The following is a 23723-nucleotide window of genomic DNA, read 5'->3' as shown; positions in this document are numbered from 1 at the left end:
ACAATCTTCCATAAAAAGGATAATAACTAATGGAGCTATAATTTTTTATTTTAAAAAAAAGATTTATAATTATTTTAAATAATTCTCTTAAAATTTATTTATTTTTATATGATTTTTATTTTTTAATACATATAACATTTAATTGGATTTCTACAATATATTATTTTTTTTATTTTTTTTTGTTTTTTTATTTCATAACTCAAAATTTCATTAAAAAAATAGAAAATATGATCATGCTAATAATACGTTTTATTCGTCTTATATCTTATTCAAATTATATAATATAAATCAAAATCAAAATCAAAACCAAAACTAAACTTTGGCATTTTGTCAGTGCCAGGCTGGCTTACAGGAGAATTTTATGGGCTTTGGCCCTTTCGGCCACCTAATTACAGAAGACAGTGACATTCCCACTGTGGTCCAAGTCCAAGACTAAATATTTTTTTTTACTGCCTTGCATGAAGATTTTTTACTTATTTATCGTGTTTTAATTATAACACGAAAATAAAAGTTTAAAAAATATTTTTTTTTTATCTAAAAGTTGTGAAATTATTCAAATTTATAAGTTTTTAATAAAATTATATCTAATTAAAAAAATTATCCATTTTAGTTGGTCTTATGGGCTCTTTGTTACCGAGAAAAAAAAAATCATTACTGTATCTTACTGTTGATGAGTTGATCTTATATAAATATCTAAATTAACTGCTTACTATCATTGTTATTTTGAATTTACTTATTTATCTTTGTAATAAAAAAAAACATATATCATACACCATGTGAGAAGCTATTAAAATCAAAGAAAGTAATGATGTGAGTAAAGTTTTGGATTGGTTGGTTCTTTATTTTTTAAATTTTTTATTATATTTTAATTTTATAACCTTTAAATGTTAATTAAATAATTTTTGTTAACTATATAAATTAAACCAGAGAACAAAATGTTGATGACAATGACATAAATTAAAAGAAACAAATAACTAATAGAATTAAATATAATTAATAGAAAAATATTTAGTGGACATTCTAAAATTAAATAGTTAGAATAAAATAAGAAAAGGGTAAAAAGAAAAAGAAAAAAAAAAGGATGACAATACTAATCTTATTATCCACATTAGAACTAAATATGATCACTAAATACATCAATAAATAAACATTATTTTAGTTTATCATATAATTTTGAATCTGACTTTTAACTAATCATATTATTTGATTCAATTAATATTGTTTTTTACAAAAGGATATTTATCATTTATAAAATAAAACAAAACAAAATATTTAGTAGTTCATATAAAAATGATTAATCATTTTCATAGTTTATGACACCAAATAATAAATTATCTTTTAAACATGCGCACAATAATTGTGGCTCTTCATGTCATCACGATCTTCCCCGTGGTACATGTTATTGTTATCTGATTGATTTTTAAGCAAGATCAATAAACTAATAATTAAGCAGTTGAAAATAGAAAACAGTGAAAAAAATCTAAGATATAATGACGAGTAAAATAACATCACACTATTCAAAAACACTCTATTAAAGCTAATTTAAGTAAAGTCTTTTATCTTAAAACTTTATTCACAAATGTGCGACATGTTACTTATTTGTGTAAATTAAATAAAAAAAATAAAAATTATTTAAATAAGATAGCAAATTAAATGTATAAAATAAAATAATTTTATTTAATTATATATTTATAAAATTTCATAAAATAATACATATTAGAAAATTTTCTTTGTCATTATTTCTGGCAATATGGTCGATTCTTTGGTTGAAATTTATTTGCATAAAGATTTATATTTCCTTTCCTTTAATAAAAATACGATTATTCAGTATCAGATACCCATTATTGCTGGGTTTTTAATAGGAAACAGAACGCAAAGGTTCTTCTTGTCAACATGCATGTTCGGAGGAACGCATAAATGGCGTGGATATTATTAATATTATTCAATTCAATACGTCTACACATTATTTATTGGAAAATATAAAAATATTGGGAGATGATTGCTCACCAATCAGAATCATACATGAGGCTAATTTACAACCACCCAAAACTTTTTTGAAAATTTTGAAGATATTAATAACAAATATAATATGTGGATTATTTTTGTAGTTTACTTTTTAGGCATTATTGATATACATCATCAACTAATGAAACTACAAGTACATATGTTTTAAAATTAATTATTAGGAAAATCAATAATTACTGTTAACATAACAATTCACAACTAAACAATAACATGAAAAAGTTACAATATTCATACATTGTCTTATATATTAAGTACATAAACTTTGTAAAATAATGATAAGTTGACCATAAATACACATGATACAGTTTTACTAAAAAAAATGACAAAATTTAAAGAATATCGCCTAAATATTGTCCTTTATAATAAAATCACACAGTATCTTGAAAATGTATTAAAACTCATTGAAAACCATTTAAAATATTTTTTTAGCTATTTTATATTATAAATTTGATTATAAAATATTTTTATGGTTAAATATAATGTTTTAAAACAAAATAAAGGTGCACCTACTCACCTAGAAATATTTTAAAAGTAATTTCATATTGTTGTTTAAATAAAACATTTTTATTGAATGTGTTTTCGGTTTACTGCTCACAACCATTAAATGAATTTTTTAAACATTCGTCCGTTTATATATATTTTTTTCAGCTATTAGTTGAGAAATGATTTAACTAACACTGATGCGTAAAATACTATTTTATTTATTCTTATATTCATAATTTATGAGTACCTGTATCTCTATATCTATTTCATTACTTGTGGTTTTTTTATATGAAATAAATATCTTTTAACTTATTTTTATGAACAGATAAAATATAAATATTATTACAAAATAAAAATAAAAACAATATTGCATCAAAAAATTTAAATAATATTTATTTAAAGTTTTATTCTAAGGTTTGAATAAGAACCTCGATCTTCTAAAACGAGGTAGCATGGATAACATATTTTGACAGTTTTACTTGTAATAATATATGCTTAAATTTTGATATTTTTTATAAATAATATTTTTTAAAATATATATAAAGAATAGCAAAAATGAAGTAACCATTTTTTGGCATCAAATTAAAACAAATTCACAAAATTATAATTGTTAAGTTTGGATTCATTTTATAGATGAATATTAAGCTTGATTGTACATTTTCAATAGTGTTCCCTGTCCTGACTTTATCCCTACCAATCAACCTAACCATATATTTTTTTTCAACCCAATGAATGCGTTTGATTCGATGCTGATTGGATAAAACATGGATGGATATTATCATCTAACTTGGGTTTGGAAAATTATTTGTTAATGATAATTTGGTACACTATATAAGTGTTTTTTTTTTCATTTTACATAAAATATGAGAAAGAAGAAAGTAAAATACTAATAAATAAAATAAAATTAATAAAAGATAAAAGTTCAATAAAATTATAAAAAATTAGACATAATTAACTAATCAAGAAATAAGAATGAAACACATTTTATCATTAAAAGACTAATATTTTTAATGACTTAAGATAATACTGTACAATCTATGAATAGAATTAATGCCTTTTTTCATATATTACAACTTTTCAAAATTTAACTAAAAATACAGTGAATAATATTTTTTCATTAGTGAGTGAATTTAAATTTATAGAAAAATTATAAAAAAATAACTATTTAAACCAATATTTTTTAGTAATATAGCGTGTTAAAATTTAAAGTTAAACTTAAACTATCTTAAACTTTAGTTTATTTTTAAAAAACTTAATTTGATAAAAACATATTAATATTCATAATTTAAAATCAACCAATAAAAAACAATAACGAATTGCAAATAGAAAACTATATACTTAATATAAAAATATATGTTTATTATTTTATTTAAAATATTTTTTTATAAGATATATTTTTATTATAATTTAAAAATATAAAATATTATAAATTTTTCTAAAAAATATAATAAATTCTTAAAAACACTTTAATTTCACTAAAAAATAAGATAATTTGTGTATATTTTTCAAAAGTGTTTTTAATATTGTTTAGTAATTAAACTTATAATATTTTTTTTGTAAGAGATCTCTATTTATATTATTTCAAGTTACTAAAATAAAGCTTTAACTTTAATTATAAAAAAAAAACTTAAAGCCTATTTTTTTTCCATTTTTAAAAATTATTTTTTATAAAAAATAAAAAAATTCTTAACATAAATTTTATTTTTATTAAAAATACAATTTTTAAAAATATTTTAAAATATAAATTTTAAAAATAAAAAATCTAAACAGAACCGAAAAATCTCTTAATTTTTGTTCTTTTTTTATCACGGGGAGATTTCAAATGTAGGATGAAAGATAATGAACGGCGAGGATCAGATCTAACGAGAAAGAGGGTATTTTTGGGATTAGAATAAAAACACGGGGACCACCGCACCGAGTTCTTCTTCTTCTTAAACTTGTGCTGAGAGAGAGAGAGAGAGAGAGAGAGAGCATCAAATATCAACCATGTCGGACGAAGAACACCACTTCGATTCTCAGGCCGATGCAGGAGCCTCCAAGACGTATCCTCAGCAAGCTGGTACCATTCGCAAAAATGGCTACATAGTCATTAAGTCTCGGCCTTGCAAGGTTTTCCATTCTCTCTTTTTCCTTTGTAACGTTTCACATAAAAATCCTTTTTTTATCTCCTTTTAATTCCATACATATTATTGGGAGAAAGTATGAATGAATCGTGCTGACGAGGGTTTAACCAGAGATGAATGAAAAACTTGCATCTATTTTTATTTTTCTTTAAATATTTTTGCTACTTTAGTTACATCATGAACATTGTATTTATTTTATGATTTTAATATTTTATTGTTCATTTAATTCTATTTCTATGTGATTACATAACATGGTATAGTATAATACCCATACCCATACCTTGATTTATTTGGTTGTCATGAATTTGAGATAGTCGGTTAAGTGAACATCTCTTGTGGTTCCCTGTTTGATTCTCAATTTATCTTTACAGGTTGTAGAAGTTTCTACATCCAAAACCGGCAAGCATGGACATGCCAAGTGCCACTTTGTTGGAATTGATATTTTCAATGGGAAAAAGCTCGAAGATATTGTTCCTTCATCCCACAACTGTGATGTAATGCAATGTTGCCTTCGTTTGTATGTGTAATATTTGCTTGTGATGCGTTTCTCAGTCATTATTAATATTTTTGCAGGTTCCTCATGTGAACCGCACTGACTACCAGCTGATTGATATCTCTGAAGATGGTTTTGTGAGTTGTCTTTTGCTTTTGACACTGGAGGTTTCGTTTCAGAAAATTATGTTGTGTTGTGGTTTGTGAAATGCTTAATGGCGTCGTATGTAGCCAACTTCACATGATAAGGCTTGGTTGTTGTTGTTATGGTTTGTAAAATGAAAAATGAAAATATAAATTAATATATAACTATAAGATATAGCTACATTTTGGGAGGATCGTCACGTTACTTTCTTTCTGCTGAGGATATCGTGTTCTGAATTATGCTTAATGGAATGTTGCTCCAGAAGATAAATATAATCTTCTGGCATGCTCTCATTACATAAAGAAGTCAAATATTTCCCATAAAATCCACCCTTTTTTTTCTATTTTTACACAAAACTTCCATTCAATTCAAGCTAATATTTTTTGTGTGTACGTCGTTCAAGGTAAGATGACATTGGATGCACTTCCAACTTCATAATAATTAATAAATATAACTCTAAAGTCTTAAACCCAGTTAATTTTAAAAAGAAAGAATGCTAAATTAAGATCCCAATTGGTGTTAAAGCAAGCATGTCACCAGCAAGGAAAAACAGTTATATTATTTTGATATTTCTAGTAGTAGCAAAACATTCTGAACCACTTGGATTGGGTTTCTTTTAGGTGAGTCTGTTGACTGAGAATGGAAATACCAAGGATGATCTGAGGCTTCCCACTGATGAGGGGCTGCTTACTCAGGTGTGTTGTTAAAATCATTTTTGAAGTTGCTTTCCTTGCTTGATGTGTTTTCATGATTTTATTGTTCAGTTATGATCTATGCAGCACATGAATCGTGTGCCCTGTTAATTGATTTCTTGCTTGGTTGCTATTGTATTTAGATTAAAGATGGATTTGCTGATGGAAAAGATCTTGTGGTTTCTGTCATGTCTGCAATGGGAGAAGAGCAGATCTGTGCCCTGAAGGACATCGGTCCTAAAAATTAAAATGATGCTATGGCTGTAGCTGATAGCACGCTTTTTCTTATGTTGCTAGCAGGTAGTATATTTTCCGATGCTTGTGTGCACAATAAACTTTATAACATGGAAAATTGCCTGTGCTTGAGACTCAAAAGGCTTGGGATAGGGGAAATGGTACCAAGTTTAGCTTTTGTCCCTTGATCAAGGAACAAAATGTCTTATATGTTAATGGTTTTGTTGAGTTTTATTTATTACCCTATTACTTCTCTCTCTGCACTTATCAGCTGATAGACAGATAAATTTAGGATAATGACTGTTGTGAATTTCTTGAACACATGGTTAATCGGATGTGTTCAAAGATTTGATATGATGAAATTTTGCCATCAAAATTTGGGATTATATGCTAAAATTCAACACCTATAGCTATAATATGAATTCATAGTTTTCAATGTTTCCTAGATGACGATCACGCGTTGATGATGCAGGCTGGAACCTGTAGAAGTAATTTGAAAATATAAACAACATTTTACTTGAATATAAAGATATTTTTAAAATCAAAATGAAAAATAGTTTCATCTGCAAGTCTATACGCGTGGAGAAGCTGGTTGCTTTTAGAGTTACGCATCTTAGTTTTCAACATTAATATTTTGATTTATGGATAGTTTTGATATTTTGTAGATTTTTTCAGTAAAATATTCACCGCCTTCTCTCCCTCGTATCGTCTGCATGTTTAGCTTGAAAGTCTATTTACATTGATGCCGTTCATCTCCTTGTCACCTTGAACCCCACAGCTCTGACAAACACTGCAACAGCATCACATCCTTCTTTTATCTCTGTGGCACTACTTCACCACTGTCATTTTCATCCCCTTGCTGGCGTGTGCATTTTGCACTACCATCCTCGAACAGCCCTCAACCACCGCGTCAGCCACCAAAAAATGTTAGATACCCACTACACTACACAAGAAGTCAACTTTGCGCGCCATACAAGCCTTGTAGATGAGAAATTGTCCAAAGCTGGAAAGGCTTCTTTTTTTTTTTTTCTCCCTCAAGAATTGCAAATAATAATAATATGTTAACAAATGGAGCTCATCACCCAAGCTCATGTGGTTCGGAATTTTTGTCTAATAAAACAATCATGTGAGATGCTGGGGGGATTTGACATTCCGATTGGTGCTCTTTGTTATAGAAAGACTCTATTTCACACAGTTTAATAATTACAAGGAGTTAGGTTGTTCAATCTAAAAAGTAAGAGTCTACATTACATATGGTCAAATATATAAAGGGATAAAATGTCTTTTTTTCTTGCTTATTATCTCACAATTTAGCAAACAAATATTATAAAGATTTAATTTTTTTAGGGATGCACTTTGAGTATTTATGGTGGACAGTCAAAACTATTTTTTTGAGATGGAAAAATAAATGAAGTGGATATAACAGACATGCATTCATATATATAAGAATTAAATAATCTATTGACATGCATGACGAGCTAAGTATTTAGTAATTGTAGTAAGCTTTGTTAGTGTTAAATGGTTTGCATAAGAATATATTTTTTAAAAAAAGGAAAAAATAAATCGAAGGGGTTAAGAGAAGTAATTTGTCCGTAAAAAGATGAGGAATTTAAATCCTTTTTACCAATATTAATGGCTTTCCATCATCGGACTAGACTTTACCTTCAATGATATGAAAAAAGGTCTCACTATTGTAGCAACAAAAAGATAAGGATTTGAAAGATTCCCTTGGTTGATACCCCTAGTGGGGAAGAATTGGGACGATTTATCCTCATTTCATGAAACTTTAACGTTGTGTTTGGATTTGGAAAAATAAAAGAGAAAAAAGGGAAAAAGAGGTAGGAAAAAAAAACAAAATTATCGATTCTTACTATTTATGTGATGAAAAATAGAAAGAAGAAAAGTTTTTTTCCCGTGGGATCCAATTTAAAATTTCCCCTTCAAGTGATGAGAAGTGGGGGCGAAAAGTTGTTTTCAGAATTTTTTATTTATTTATATAAATTTAAATATTTTTTATAACATAAAAAATAATAAAGATTTATTTAGTTGAAAAAACAAAAGACTAAATTCGTATAAAATGTAAAGGCTTTTTTTATTAAATTGATATTTTTAAAAACAAATTATTAACTTTTTAAAATTAATTCTTTATCAATTTTATCATGTGACATAAGTTTCACCATCACAAAATAGATTATTACTAGTTCATTTTGTACGAAAGATTAATATTATGTTTTGTCCTACACGGGATCATGCAAATACATACTATTGAGGGAAAGCCAGTTTTGCCATATTTATGATAAAACTTATTTTTTTTTTTAAATTACATATTGTCATGATATTTGTCAAATTTATAAGATTTTGGTATGCGTTAAAATTTTATAAATTTTACAATTTTAGCAGTGAAACTTATTTTTAAAGATAAAAAATTAAAGTTTCGCCAAGTAAAACTTATGTTAGGTGACCAAATTTGTTTTAAACAATGAATTAATTTTAAATAAAGTTATAATTTTAAAAAAAGTAAATGTAAAATAAAAATAATAATTCTAATAAAAAGCATTCAACATGAATAAAAAGAAAGTTAGAAAGTACGGGGAAAAAATCAAGAAAATTATAACTACAACCAATATAATTTTTGTAAAATGCGCTGTTATTTTTATTTTTAATTTAATATTTTAACCTGTAATATACAGATATTAGTTTCATCACGAGTTCATATTTTTTTTTATATAAATTATATATATTAAATTAAAAATATTTTTATCCAATTAATTTTAAACACATTTTATTTCGCTTTTAAAGAATAAAAAAATTTGAATGAGGAGAAGTTTTGACTTTTTTTTTTCTTAAAATATTGAACAATACGTGAAAATATTATAAAAAATATTTTCTTTCCTTCCTCTCCGTTACCCTTCAACTAAGCAAAATATTAATAAATAAATAAAAAATCAAATGAGCTATAACTATAAGTTAACAAAAATGACTAGCGAAAATACCATATAACTAGTTTATACAGTTTTTTTATTATTTATGAACATTTATAATAGAGAAAATAATAGGATAGAATAAACTAAATTTATGAAGATCAACTTGTATATCTTAATTTATAGAAATATTATATGAAAAACAAAAATAAATGCGTAAAATTAATTTTAATTTGTAAAATAGTTTTAATTTAAATTTTTAAATTTTTTTCCTCTACTGATTTCTTATAAAAATTTTTATCCAAAAGAATATAATTAAACAAACTTATAATAAACCAAGCAACTCCAGAAGATAAACATTTTATAAACGTGTACTATTTAGCTTTGGAGTGATTATATTTGGTATTTTCTATCACCATCCGTAATTAATTTACTATTTACCTTTTTAATAGTTGTGAATAAGTTTTACGCTGATAATAAAATGATATTGCATAAATGGAAATTTAAACATGTTAAATTCTACTTGTTTGTGTGAGTGTATGGTGATTAATCTAGTCCCATCATTCGAGGTGTACATGTCTGTCAAATGAGATATCACAAATTGGAAAAATCAAAATAGCATATATATTGTTTCAACTTTTCATTTTAATAATTGAATTTATATAAATTTTAAAACTATAAAAATTATTTGTATATATTTAAAAATAGACATGTAATGTTATTTTTTTAAGGAAAGATAGGTAACGTGAATATTCATTGATGAAAACAAATAGTTTTAAAATAATATAAAATCTTACAAATAAACCTGTAATGTTAATAACCCATTTATTTAATTGATAAACTCCCCTTCAAAGGGTTGACTCTTTCTTGCAAAAGGGATATTCCTGCTCCTTATCGTTATCTCATTACTCCCTCCGTCCAAAAATATTAAATGCACACGTTAAAAAATTATTCATTTATTTAAATTATAAAAATTTGTACTTACCTGAATCATATTCATTAAAATAATCGAAATATATTTTTTAATAATGTTCTATCTGTTCTGTTACTAAAAGACACTTATAATAGCAATATATATATATATATATATATATATATATATTTAACACAAAGCAACGTTTTTTTTTTTTTTTTTTTAGAAAATCTCATCATCCAAACTATATGACTATTTTAGTATTCCAAACAATCTTGTAAGCATACCCTCCACGTTAGTTTCATACTTTCATTATATTAAATTATCTTATAGGTTGATACAAAATTGCAATTTAATTAAGGGCACATGTCATTATCCATTTTGATCAATTACTTTAAGTTCCAAACAACCCAAATTCAAACCCATGGTTTTAACTAAATCAACAAAATTTCTCATCGTTAATTAATTTCATCTTATAAGTTACGCGATACTAAATTATATAAGAAAAATATTAATTAATATTTTAATGATGATACTTGAATAATTAAAAATAAAAGATAATATTTAATATTATTAATATATTTAAATTATAATGTTTAATAACCTCAATAATATTTGTTAATAGAATCTAGTAGATTGCAGAACCCTGTGCTTTCATGACTATGTTTTTTCTCCCAATACTAGCTCGTGGGTGACACTTTTTTTCCTTTCATTTAATGTCTACGTTATGCTCCCACTATTTATGAAGTTACCCTTTATTCTCAAATAAATAATGAAATAAAGCTACTTGCCTTAAGATATAATATTTAGGGTAGATTCGTCGTCAACTTCAGGTGCACAGGAACTTTGTTGACTTGGTCGCAGTACTAGTAATCGCATCAAAGATATATTAATACTTATATTAAATATTTTAAATAATTTTTAACATGTTTGTTAATAATATATTATGAATCGTAATAATAAATGTCTAATGTATAATTTTAAATAATTTAATATTATTTTCTTAATTTGGAATGATATTTTTTATTTAATAATTTTAACAACATGCAAATATTATTATTAAACTTTTGAAAAGTAGAAGAACGACAAGAATTGTCCACGTAGGATTCAAGGGTCATTAATGTTCCAAAAAGCAAAGAAAAAGAAAAACGGCTCGCTGCAGCGAGTCAAAGAACCAGAAAACCATAAGCATTGACGCCGTCGATGAAACCGTTGTCCAACACAGCCTATTAACGGAGAAATGGACGACGTGTGTTACCTCGGATCAGAGCAGAAGAGAAAGAGTCTGAATTAAGAATTTTTACTTTTTTTTATTTCAAAATTTATTTCACTATTAATAGTTTATTTTTAATTATATTTTTAGTTTTCTTAATTTGGAAATATTTTATACAGCAAGACTTCTCTTTATTTGCGCAAATTTATTAATTTTATATTTATATACCGCTGTTTTTTGATTTGATATTATCTTGCTAATATAGAAAGATGCAAATTCGATGAGAATATGCAATGATATAACATTTTATAATACTTTTGTTTAATTAAAAGATTAAATTTAAAAATAAATATATTTAATATTTATCATTCTTAATTCAAATAAAATAATGTATAATTACTAATTATTAACCTTTACAATAATTACTTATAATATCTATTGGTTAGTTAATAATATGCAAAATTTTATATTTAAAGTAAATATTGTTTGTAAGTTGAAAAATTTTGAATTTATTAAAAATAAAAATTTACAATTAACTTCAAATCATTAGAATGATCTTGTTAAACGATTTTTTTTTAATATTGTTCAAAGTTCTTTATTTACTATTTTTAAACAAATGCAAACATTTGCCTTAAAGGAAAAAGAGGCACCTGAGTCAATGCAGGTCAGAGACTCAGAGACACAAACCCGCAAACTGTCTCTCACACAAACTCTGGCGTTTCGCGAAATCCGAAACGTTTCGTTTTGGAACAGAGGATAAAATTAACACTCCTCAAACCTTCCTTTTTCTCTCTGCAACCGCGTCGCCATGGCTGAGCGCCGCAGCTCCGAAGCTCTCCCAGCGGAAGCTCCGCAGCTCCATCCAAAACCAAACGATTCTCAAGATAAAGCGGAAAACACCAAGGAACGAGTCGCTGAATCGCCGTCCGCTGCTGAGTCGCAGCGCGACGAGTTACCGAGTCCTAACGACCCTCGTACGGAGTCCAATTTAGAAACCCTAGCTGCCGTTCCCTCTTTGGTTGAATCCCTTGCTGTGCAGCACCGGAGTGACGGTACGCTTTGATTTATCGTTTGTTTCAGTGTGTGACTGTGTTGTGTCTTTTTACTTTTTAATATTTATACAGATGATTTTTTATTTTCTTTTAGTGAATTGCGTGGTTGATGTGACAGATGTGCAGGGGAGCTCTACTACGCTGAGTTCGGGTGACAAAGCCGAAAGTAAGGTTAGAGAGCATTTATTATAGGAATTTTAATTATTTTGAACAATATTTTCAATCTTGTTTTAGTGCAATTGTTTGGCTTCTAAATTTCTATTTGAGTGCACATGCTATGCTTAATACTGTATTCAAGTTAAGGTGAAGGGTTTTTGGTTAACGTTCTGATTAGGGGTTTAGTGTGTAGTGTAAGTGTAACCCGTTTATTAAAGAGTTTTACTTCGTTGCTTGTTCTTACGAGTTGCTGTGTATAGATTTACTGGATCTTTGTTTCTTTGTTTTAAAGTTCCTCGTGTTTTGTGGGGAGGTTTGTTTTAATCGTAAACTTCGAATATTTTCTTTCTTATACTTTCTTCTTTGCTTTAGGTCTACAAGATGACGGTTAGTTTTGAAGGGGTAGCCGGAGAACACCATAGATAAATGTTAATTTCTGCTTTACAGATTATGAAACTTATTCTAGGCAAAGACATCTCAGCCCTCCTGTTTCCGATTTTTTGTCCCCTTAAAATGTGTAAGTAGATGCTTAGAAGCTTCGACTTAAAGAGGAGTTCAAACCTGCTCTTCTATATATACTGATGAATTGATCCAATAGAATGGAGGAATATGGTCACTTAAAAGAAAATAAGTAGTGACCATAGTCAAACAATGGGCTGCAATAATAAAAAATCAGAAAATTCTATCAAAGGTACTTGCTGCAACTAATAATTGGCTAGTTCCAAAATTGAAACTTGAAGCAGTTTATGTAATTCCTGCATGATATTTGAGAAGATTCTTAGAATACTTTTCTTATCTCTGGTATACACTACCAAGTTTTGAGTTTTAACATATCTAATATACTTAAACAAATATCTATCTAATGGTGCATTTAGTACTAAAAAAATCTATAGTCACAAACTGGTATAGATATAAACCATTCTCAAGCTTTTAGGAGAATTAGTCATTGACATGCTATTAGAGGCCCCCAGGAATTGTCTGTGATGTCCCATTTGTTCATCATTAAGTTAAAAATTTTAGTATGACTACCTGGCATGGTGGATGGTGGACCTGTGTTTTGTATGTAGCTTGTGTATTGGGTGACCAGGGTGTGTTAGAGACGGAAACCATTATTGGAATGCACTTGACAGCTTTGGCTTTGGGGGTACTTGGTCTTTGACAAGAACCAGTAAGCTTGGTTTGGTTTGTGCATTGGTGTATGGGTGTATGAACAGTTTAGATTATACAATGGTGATTTGAAAGCACAACCCACAAAACTGATTTCCTTAAATTTATAGTAGCAGTGATCATGTCCCTCCCAGATGGAAATCCAAGGTATACAGAGCAAATAGTCATGTAGTTGCTTTTCTTGAATGAACAATTCCAAACATAAAGTAATATTTTTGCAATTAAATTAAGCATCAGAAAGTTGCATGTATTGTACATCCCAGATATATTTGGTTTCTTAGCACTTAAGTAGGTCATTTCATGCTCAGGAGACAGTTGGACCTCCTGAAAAGGAAATTATTGCAAGAGGAGCAGCCCAAACACTTCAAAGTCAGACAGAAAATCAGCTTCAGGTGTCTGTGTGTTCAACTCCATTGTCTGAACGATCACCAACTTCTGTTACACAATCTTTATCATCTGTTTCTAGTCCAACTGTACGAAAACTGAAAATATCTACTACTCCAAAGGTTAATAACGTGCATGTGCCAGAAGAAGATAAAAAAAATCCTTCTGGTGGTAAAACCTTATCTGCTGTTTCTGTTGCAAGGACATCAGGATCTGATGGATACAACTGGCGGAAGTATGGTCAGAAGCAAGTGAAGAGTCCTACAGGTTCTCGAAGCTATTACAGGTGTACTCATGCAGACTGTTGTGCTAAGAAGATTGAATGCTGTGATCATTCAGGTCATGTGATAGACATTGTTTACAAAAGTGACCACAGTCATGATCCTCCGCGGAAGACTAATTCCATTAGGGAAAGTAAGTTGCAGTCTTCCAGTGAACCTACTTTGGAAAACAGTGTTACTGAGCAGCCTGTCAAAGTTCTAAAGGATCCTGATTCATCCATTTCTTCAAAAGAACTTCTACAAGAAACACCCAGCAGTGCTGATAAGAAACGGCAAAACTCATCTAATATCAGTGATAATGGTAAAGTTATTTTGGAGGAACATGAAAATGAGGCAGAGCCAAAAAAAAGGCAAGTTTGCACGTGAACTCATATTCTTTATGGAAAAAAAAAAGGGCAACAAGCCCATTTTCTTCTAATTGTGGTAGGATTTAATGATTTAATGTTCTCTCTTTGAATTTCTTAACCAGGATGAAGAAAGGTGACTTAACAGACATGGATTCTCCCGGAAAACCTGGAAAGAAGCCCAAGCTTGTTGTACATGCAGCAGGGGATGTGGGGATCTCTGGTGATGGTTACCGATGGCGCAAGTATGGACAGAAAATGGTGAAGGGGAATCCACATCCCAGGTGCATATCTATATATTGCTTTTTTTTCCCCCCCTTTCTTTTTAATTTGCCCATTCCTTAACATAATTTCATATTTTTGCCTTGACAAATTAGTATCCTTACACGATGATAGGTAAAAAGTTGCATGCTGAGTTTTTGGCTTGTTAGCACTTTGAAGAAAGACCATGATGATGATGCAAATACATTGTTTCAAGCTAGTGCCCTTTTTTTTTCCCACTCTGGCTAGTTGTTGTTTGTACATATATATTTTAATTTCACTTTTTATGTAGGAGTGCAAAATTACTGAGCTTCATCAACAACTTCCTATTGTGTTTGGGTTGAATTTTTTCATGAACTTAACAATCATAGTTGTATTTAGTTACCAAGAATAAAGGCATGTGTATTCTGTGCCTGTTTGTATTAGCCTTGCTTTTGTTTAGAATAACTAAAAAAAAAAAGTTGTTGGGAGAGTTTTTAGCTAAAAGCTGTTTTTGTGTGAAAATTAAGCTAAAACAAACATGGACCGAGCATCAAATTAATAAATGAAACAGTTTGCAAAATTTATTATTTCTGATTATCTAAAGCTAATGAAATAGGAGGCTTTGTTTAGCTGATGAATGTTGCGTTATACTAAGACCTGTCTGTCCCTTTCATCTCATGTTCCAAGAAATGTTGTACCTGTCATGGTAGCATGTACCCATTAAAACACAACTAATTGGATCTTCAAGAAAATATATATTGACTCTGTTTCCCAGTAATACCATTTCAGAATGTGGGGTTTCTGTTGGTTTTTTGTCTGCTAAGGAAACCTAAGCTCATGATATGGAGTATTAACGAGAAAACTGACATTGCTATTATCTTTAATTGCAAGTTGTTGACAGCAAAATTTGTACACAGTTAATGAAGAATTATATAGAATCTAAATCAAATATAATGTGAATGTGATCATTGGCACAACTTTGATTTTGAAATTGAACTCATTTGTGATCATTGGCACAAGTTTGGTTTTGAAATTGAAGGTCATTTACATAAATCCAGGTCATCTTTTAGGACTACTGCCATAAAATCAGTTGTTGGAAATTCAAAATTTGATTAAGTTCATTATACTATACTGTTGTACACCTTCTGACCACTATCTTGAGTGTTGACTACATTATTGGCAACTATAAATAATTTTTAGATTGATTTATCCAAAAATTTAATGATTATTGATTAGGTGAGTGTGTGAAAAAAGATTTAGTTGGAATCCATCTGTCCATGTATATATGTGTTATGGAATCAGCCCGTCAATAACTTGTAAACAGTTGGGAGATTTATCAGCCCTCCATGAAGAATATTTTTAACGGCCAGTTTGCCATTATGGAAATTTTATTAACTGACTCTAGTGAGATATTGGCAGGATCTGTTTATCAAGTGTATTTCTATCTGCATCTCTTATCAAATCTTGGAATCTTATCTAACTCACTCAAGTTTTTGACATCATGTATGGTGTCTAGATGCATCTTCTTCTGTCTCTCCTTGGTGCAACAAGTGATGATAGAAGCTTCTTATTTATATAGCTCTGTATTTTCACTTGATTTTTCTGTGCTCAAAATCAACCAGTGTCAGTAAATGGGACATATATGTGATTTTTATTGTCCAAAACCATTTGGATGTAAATATTCTCTTCAAACTTTTTATATGCTTAGTTTATGTTTGCATCATTTGCAGTAGGAATAATTATCAGTATAACTCCTTCCAAAATTGGGAGGATAAGATTTCTTAATTTCTGAAGTCAAAGATGTGTTGTTGTTGGTGTAGTCCTTTTGCTTCTCTGCTTCGTTGAGAACAGTTGCTTTGGGTCTATGTGATGCAGCAATTCTCTAAAATAAAATTTGCTAGCCATTTAGGTCCTGTTTGAAATTGTTTTCTCTATTTATTTATTAAAATTTGTTTTTAAACTTCATTTCAAAACTTATTTCAGAATAATTTTTTTTTTAAATAATAGACTGAAAAAATTGTTTTGGATGAATGACTTCTAAAATACTTCTTAAAAACAAAAAAAAAAAAGTTGGTGTGGAATAACTGACTGCCGAATATCTACAATCTTCATCCCAACATGCCTACACCAGACATGCTTGCGGAGAAGTGAAGATGAAGTCATGTTTTTTTTATAGTCTACCATTATTTACAATGATGCTGCAATACTAATCACTTATTTTAAAACTCAACGAAAAAAAATCTTCAGATTGTTGTCCGTTTTTCACCTTTTAAAGAACAAAATCTAGGAGATATAGTTTTAAAAATTAGACAAAATATGCCAAGTTGATTTTTCTGTTTATTGGACTTTTAAAATTAGAATTTGTTTTCCAAAACAGTAACCAAAAAGGCCCTTAAGCCCCCCCCCCCCCCCCCCCCCAACGATCTTAAAAAAATATGTTGATTTTTTCCTTTTGTGTTTCTTTGACTTGTTCATTGAAATTGTATTTTATTCCTTTTCTTCTTTTAAAATCTTGAATTTTCAGGAACTACTACAGATGCACTTCTGCTGGATGTCCTGTCAGAAAGCACATTGAGATCGCTGTAGATAACTCAGATGCTGTCATCATAACATACAAGGGTGTACATGACCATGACATGCCTGTGCCCAAGAAACGACATGGCCCACCAAGTGCTCCTCTTGTGGCTGCTGCAGCACCTGCCTCCATGAGCAGTTTGCAGTTGAAGAAATCCGACTCCCCGCAAAACCAGAAAGTTTCTACTCAATGGTCAGTGGATACTGAAGGAGAACTAACTGGGGAAGCCCTGGACCTTGGGGGTGAGAAAGCAATGGAGTCGGCTCGAACACTACTGAGCATAGGTTTTGAAATTAAGCCCTGCTGAATTCATCTTTTAGAAACCATGCAGCTGTAACTATATAAATTAATTGGCAGGTCTCTTGTAATTTCACTGGTTCCCATGTTTATCCTTTCTTGTTTCTTTGCTTTTCTTCCCCACGTAGGCTTCTTGTGGAACAGTTGGTGTGTATTTGCTTGTACACCCGTTCAACTTGTCTGAAACAGTTTGCTAGTAGTGGAACGAATATAGAATTGATTGGCATCATTTTATTCTCACGGTCATGGAGGGTACTGAGTAGCAATGCGCCATTATCATATCCACTCAAATGATTCGATTTAAAGATTGTGGCAGCAATTGCCCAAACGTTGTCTATTCAACAAATAGGTTTAGATGAGAATTGGACTTGGGCTCGTAGAGCAAGCATTTGTATATATTTAAATGCGTAAAACGTGCATTTCATATTTGGCGGTGCGTGGACCAAAAGATTTGAAGGTGCTATAATGTTTGTATATCATCCTAGGCCAGGGCTTATATTTCATACGGGGTTTAGGGTAAATGTATAAATTTCAGTTGTATAAATGCTTGTATAATTTTTTTACCCAAAAAAAAAAAATCCAATTGGATTTAGCATTTCCTTTTGTAACATTTCTTTTTTGTCAATTTTTCACACAATTTTGGACGAGATTGATGGTCATGTATTTTTCCCCCCCTCAAAGTAATGATTTTAATCCTTGATATTATAGATAAAATTTATCTACGATTTTACCTTTAATGTAATCAATTAGTCTAGTTTCTTCTCGTACTTTTTGATAATCCAAAAAGGTATAAATCCGGGTGGACACTAGTGTTTAGATCAAAGTTGTCATAAATTATGGTGGTTTAACCCAATGAGAAAGTAACTTTTCATTTCTACTTCAATTACGGTTTGAAATATTAAATTGTATTCAAACATAATTCAATTGAATTTAGCATTTATTAATATCTATTAGTTCAAGTGATACACGCTTGATTTTATTTAAGCAAATTTTTGAGTTCCAACCTTGTAAATGAAAAACATTTTTGCAAGGAGAGCAAGTTCCATCATGTTGTAATGTTTTTGACTTAAATATAATTGCTTCCTGTGAAAGATATATGTGATATGGATTTAAAAAATAAATAAATTTAGCATTTTCTTTTGTAATTATTTGATTGTCTTTTTAGTTTTTTCAAAATTTCACAATTTTGAATGTGATAGATGGTTATGTAAGTTTTATTTTTCCCAAAGTAATTTTAAGCATTTCAATTTTTTTTAATATTATAGATGAAATTTATTGAAGTTTTTTTTTCTAACATTCAGATATAATTAGAAGATTTACATTTGCCATGAGAAGGAATGTGACAAAAGAAGTCTTCCCAATCCAAAACAAGTCGTATGTAAAAAAAAAAATTTGCTAAATGATTAGCAACTAAGTCTACTTTTCTCTTAACGTGAACTAAATAACAACTAAGAGATTTATCTATAAAAAATTTATGATATTAGATAATATTGTTAAAATAGTAGAACCCTTCCCTCATAATCTCCATGCTTAAATAACAAGCATATTATCAATTCAAAAATGATGCTTTAAAAGCACAAATCAATGACAATATAAGCGTAGCATATCTTAAACAAATGTTTCTGCAGTCTTCACATTCATAATGGGACACATAATTTTTGTGCACAACTATTTTCTTTTTCTTGAAAGTCCTTGAATATGATGCCCATTCTAGCACCTGTATGATTAAAAGATGCATCCAATTCGCCCAATAATCAATTAGTGCATTTTGCATATAAGCATCTGGTTTTTAGGAAGAAAACCAAAATTTACATTCCCCCCAAAGCGTAGGCCTTCCGCATCCAAACTTTCCATACTTGCATAACTCATATTTCATCTAATGAACTTAGAAAACCAGCATTCCTAAATTGTGTTTTATTAGTTTTTTCAGTGTGTACTTCCAAAGCAAACAACTTACTTTTTCTTTGATGTTTTGGTGAATATTGTGGTTGATTGTCCTTGTAGTTGGTATTTGGTGGTTGATAAAACTTCGTTCCTGCATGTGCTTATAAATTATATAGTTATCTACACTCAAATTACAACTAACTTGTTTTTGAAGATTGAACATGAAGGTAAAACTACTAATTGTTTTATCTATTCGCACTTTTATTTACTCGGAATGTCGATAAACATGTTTTCTTCATTCTAATTTTGATGGAGAAAACTCGATTCAATTAAGTATTGCCCGTTATGCTTTATAATTGAGGTTTAAAATATCTTTGAATATTTTTTAATTGAGTTAGAGGTATTTAATTAATTTATTTGATTATTATAAATAATTTTAAAATTAAAATGGAGATTTTATCTTAATATTCTGTCGTAAATAAGGTACCTAAAAGAAAACATAAGGTGTTCCAACTTGCTATTTATGCATATACGAGTTTAGAAACATAATTTTTTAAAGATAAAAATACAGAAATAAATACTTTGGTATATTATTCAAACTATAGTCATTGCCTCGTGGACCATCGATTTGCAATGAATTGTGTTAAATTATCAAATGAGTATAGAAAAAGCTAATCAAATGAACATACTTACTATTTACTACCAATGCAAAATTCGAATATGCTGTTAATTTCGTTTTTCAACCTTATAATTTCTTAATATAAATTTCAACTTGACACTATTTAGGAAAAAAAAAGGAAACATTTGATAAAATTTTTATTATATTTAAAAGTTATTTTACATGTTTTGTTACACAGATAAAATATTGGCTTTTTAAAAAAAAATACAGCCTTTTTAGAATGAAATTACGCACGTTATCTAAGAATTTTTTTTTAGAAAAATATTATGAAACTCTAAATTGAAGTTGATTACAAATGACTTCAATTTCAAATCTGATTCTATTGTTGTTTCCAATTGAAGTCGACTTTAAACGATTTTAATCTTTCATAGAAGTCGACTTTAATTGACTTTCTTCCTCCATTGAAATTGATTCTAGTCGATTTAGGTTACTGATTTGGGGATCTAAAGAAGTTGATTATAATCGACTTCCATAATACACTTAAAACAATTAAAACAGACTTTTGTTGATATTTGGATACGATTATAATCGACTACTATATAGTCCATCCGTGAGAAAGGCGAAATTAGAAAGAAAAGAGTAGAGAGAAAACCGAGACTAGAGAGAAAGGAGGCTAGAGAAAGGGATTGAAGAACAGCAGAGACAACAAAAACGATAAAAGATGGATAATGATTTATATTGACTTAATTTTGTTGATCATATTGCCAGCAAGTTGTCAATACAGGTAAATTAATTTTTAAATATATTTAGTTGATTTACAATTAGTTATTTTTGTATTTAATTTCATATATTATTAATTCTGTAATTATATGTTTAGAAAGATGTATAAATGTTAATATTATGTTGTAAATTAATTATAGTTGTTTGTTATAAATATAATTATTATATTGAGGAATGCAAATAAAATTTTATAATATATTTATAATTATTATGATAATTGATTTTTGCATTGTAGTAATTTATAATTATAATAATTTTCTTATAATATTTTTATTTAAATATTGTATATATTATTTTGTTATTCTACAAGAAGCTCGAATTTTAAAAAGTATGGGTTATACTATGATGGTTCCTCAAGATTTAAGAATGGAACCATTTTTTAGACAAACTGATTTTTGGCATATTGCATAGATAGTTCTAGTATTTGATTATGTAATGACACTCATCATAAGTGCACTTATAAAACGTTGGAGGCCTAAGTCACATGCATTTTATTTTTCATACGGAGAATGTACATGTGAATGAAGTCCATGTGAGTGGTTGTATTAGAGTGTGGAAGAAATTTTATGATCAAAATATATGAGCATTGTATGGAGATTTACTTGGAGCAGTTCCTAATAAGAGAAATATAAAATGATTTTCTATAAATTTACAATGATTTATAGATATATTTGAAGTATTACCTCACAATACTGATGGACAAACTATTATTTGTTACACTAGAGCATACATAATGGTTCTATTTGGTGAGATATTGTTTCTAAATAAATTAGGATTTATGGTGCATATGAAGTGACCACCTCTTTTAACTGATTTTACTGAGATTTCAAACTATAGTTGAGGTTCTGCTGTTCTAGCATCCCTTTCGTGAGCTTTGTCATATGATGAAATACAATGTCACCGAAATTGTAGGTTATTTGTCTCTTCTACAGTCTTGGGCATGGTACAGAATACCTCAGTTAGCCCCTAGGCACCATCATCCTCTCACTTTTCCACTAGCATTGAGATACATTTATTATTGAATATATTAATTTTTGTTATTTATATTTGTTAAATTTGCACCCTAAAAACTAATTATGCTCATTTTAAGTGGAGAAGTTTTAGGTAATCGACGAGATCAGATAAGGATAAGTTATTGCGATATAGGAGGATCATTGATTCAATTAGCATTGATGGAGTAAGTTCAAAGAGGATGTATGCTACTAACTTTTGTTGACTTTTAATTTTAATTTTTGGTCTAATATTTGTTTTTGATTATTTCATTTTAGGTGGATGCCCTACAACAACAATGAGATCGAGATGATTACACCTCCTTTCATGTATGATGAGACTGATGTTTGGGCATATGTGACTGCTCTTATACAGTTTACTATGATTAAGTGGCATCCTGTTAATCGCGTGGTTCGACAATTTGGTGGAGTACAACACATATCAATCAATAAGATAAATATTGATCGGTTGCATACTAAGGATGAGAGGGGTGATATAGAGATATGGTGGCCTGATTATCACCAAACATTACACGCTACATGGGAGTCCATACGGAACGACGAGTTAAATATCCTCTAGCTGATGATGATCATCCCTTTGTCGAGTATTTCCAGTGGTATTTGTCAGTCGCTAATAGATTTTTGTCATTGAATGGAGCCCCACAGAATCTATAGCTTAAGAACTTGCCTAATGGTGTAACACTACACGCTCCCCCAATACCTGACATCACACACCTTAATGACGTTTCAGATAGACGGTCTTTTAGCCGTCGTTTGTGTGCAGGTACATGTGCTAGTAGACACTAATACTTCAATGAGGCGCATTTACCAGCCAAACCCCTAGCACATAATGTACAACCTAATACATATCCCACTGTACAGCCTACATCACACTATGTATACCACCTGACACCCATATACCCCAGCCAGTACTTCATGTTAGGACCTAGCCAACAACAATACATGTCTGACCCTTCTCAACACCAGTTCATGCTTGGCCCTAGCCAACCATATATGACTCTCAGCCAACAGTTTATGACAGGTCCTAGTTATAAGTTCATGTTTGATTCTTTTCTTACTCCAAGTCTTATGCATTATTTTGTCACAGGTCTTGGGCAATTGTCATTTACAATGTTCCACTATACTTGCCATTCAAGTGTGTCCCATCAATTGAAATCAATTTTTTGCAATATTTGAATGCCTCTATGCATGGTGGATAAGTCCAAAAAAGACGATAAAACATAAAGCAACCATAATCTATAACGTCACCAATATAGTATGGTCTAGTTTGCATTTGGACAATAGTACCTGACATATAAGACTGCAAGCCACCCAACCATCTTGGAAGTTTATTATACGATTCTTCACAATCTCCATATATCATAGCAATAGCTTTCTGTTTGGTAAGTCACACTTTTCTATATGTTGTCTTGAACCTCAACTTTGACTCGATTGATGCTTGTAGAGCTTTAATTTTTATTGTCAGATCTGCTTGGATCATGGGGTATATGCAGGCATAGAAAATATTATAATCCATCTAAGCATGTTGATTCATAGACTCTGGAAAGACACATGTGTGTGATCCTGTCAATTTTCGCACTTCCCATAACTGCAATTTCTAGCGAAAAGTGACACATATACTCCAATTACAGTCAATGCCAAATTTGACACACTTGCAATAAAATTTTATGTGGTCAGATTCATAAACTTT

The 23723-nt window shown here is 29.4% G+C and overlaps 2 protein-coding genes across 5 annotated transcripts; both read left to right on the top strand.

The window, feature by feature from the left end:
• Positions 1-4447: 4447 nt before the first annotated feature.
• LOC113874097 (eukaryotic translation initiation factor 5A-2) lies at positions 4448-7392 on the top strand. Of its 2 annotated transcripts, XR_003506086.1 has the most exons (6): positions 4451-4617; positions 5003-5125; positions 5205-5261; positions 5889-5963; positions 6104-6260; positions 6973-7392. XR_003506086.1 is itself a non-coding variant. In XM_027512305.1 (5 exons), the coding sequence occupies exons 1-5, from the start codon at positions 4495-4497 to the stop codon at positions 6206-6208; spliced, it is 483 nt and encodes a 160-aa protein (XP_027368106.1). In that variant the 5' UTR covers positions 4448-4494; the 3' UTR covers positions 6209-6584. The 2 variants fall into 2 exon arrangements, 1 of the variants encoding a protein (XP_027368106.1); XM_027512305.1 differs by lacking the exon at positions 6973-7392 and having other exon boundaries at positions 4448-4617; positions 6104-6584.
• Positions 7393-11903: 4511 nt separating this feature from the next.
• Positions 11904-18448, top strand: LOC113845981 (probable WRKY transcription factor 32). 3 transcript variants are annotated; one of them, XM_027473750.1, is made up of 6 exons: positions 11904-12293; positions 12412-12464; positions 13925-14631; positions 14751-14909; positions 17393-17727; positions 17869-18448. In XM_027473750.1, the coding sequence occupies exons 1-6, from the start codon at positions 12050-12052 to the stop codon at positions 17922-17924; spliced, it is 1554 nt and encodes a 517-aa protein (XP_027329551.1). In that variant the 5' UTR covers positions 11904-12049; the 3' UTR covers positions 17925-18448. The 3 variants fall into 3 exon arrangements, with proteins under 3 accessions (XP_027329551.1, XP_027329553.1, XP_027329552.1); XM_027473752.1 differs by having other exon boundaries at positions 17393-18441; XM_027473751.1 differs by having other exon boundaries at positions 11916-12293; positions 12388-12464; positions 17393-18346.
• Positions 18449-23723: the final 5275 nt, after the last annotated feature.

Source organism: Abrus precatorius, unplaced genomic scaffold, assembly GCF_003935025.1.
Source record: "Abrus precatorius isolate BTA unplaced genomic scaffold, Abrus_2018 Scaffold8, whole genome shotgun sequence".
Lineage (NCBI taxonomy): Eukaryota > Viridiplantae > Streptophyta > Magnoliopsida > Fabales > Fabaceae > Abrus > Abrus precatorius.
The sequence above is the reverse complement of the archived record's forward strand: the minus strand, read 5'-3'. Positions and strand labels throughout refer to the sequence as shown.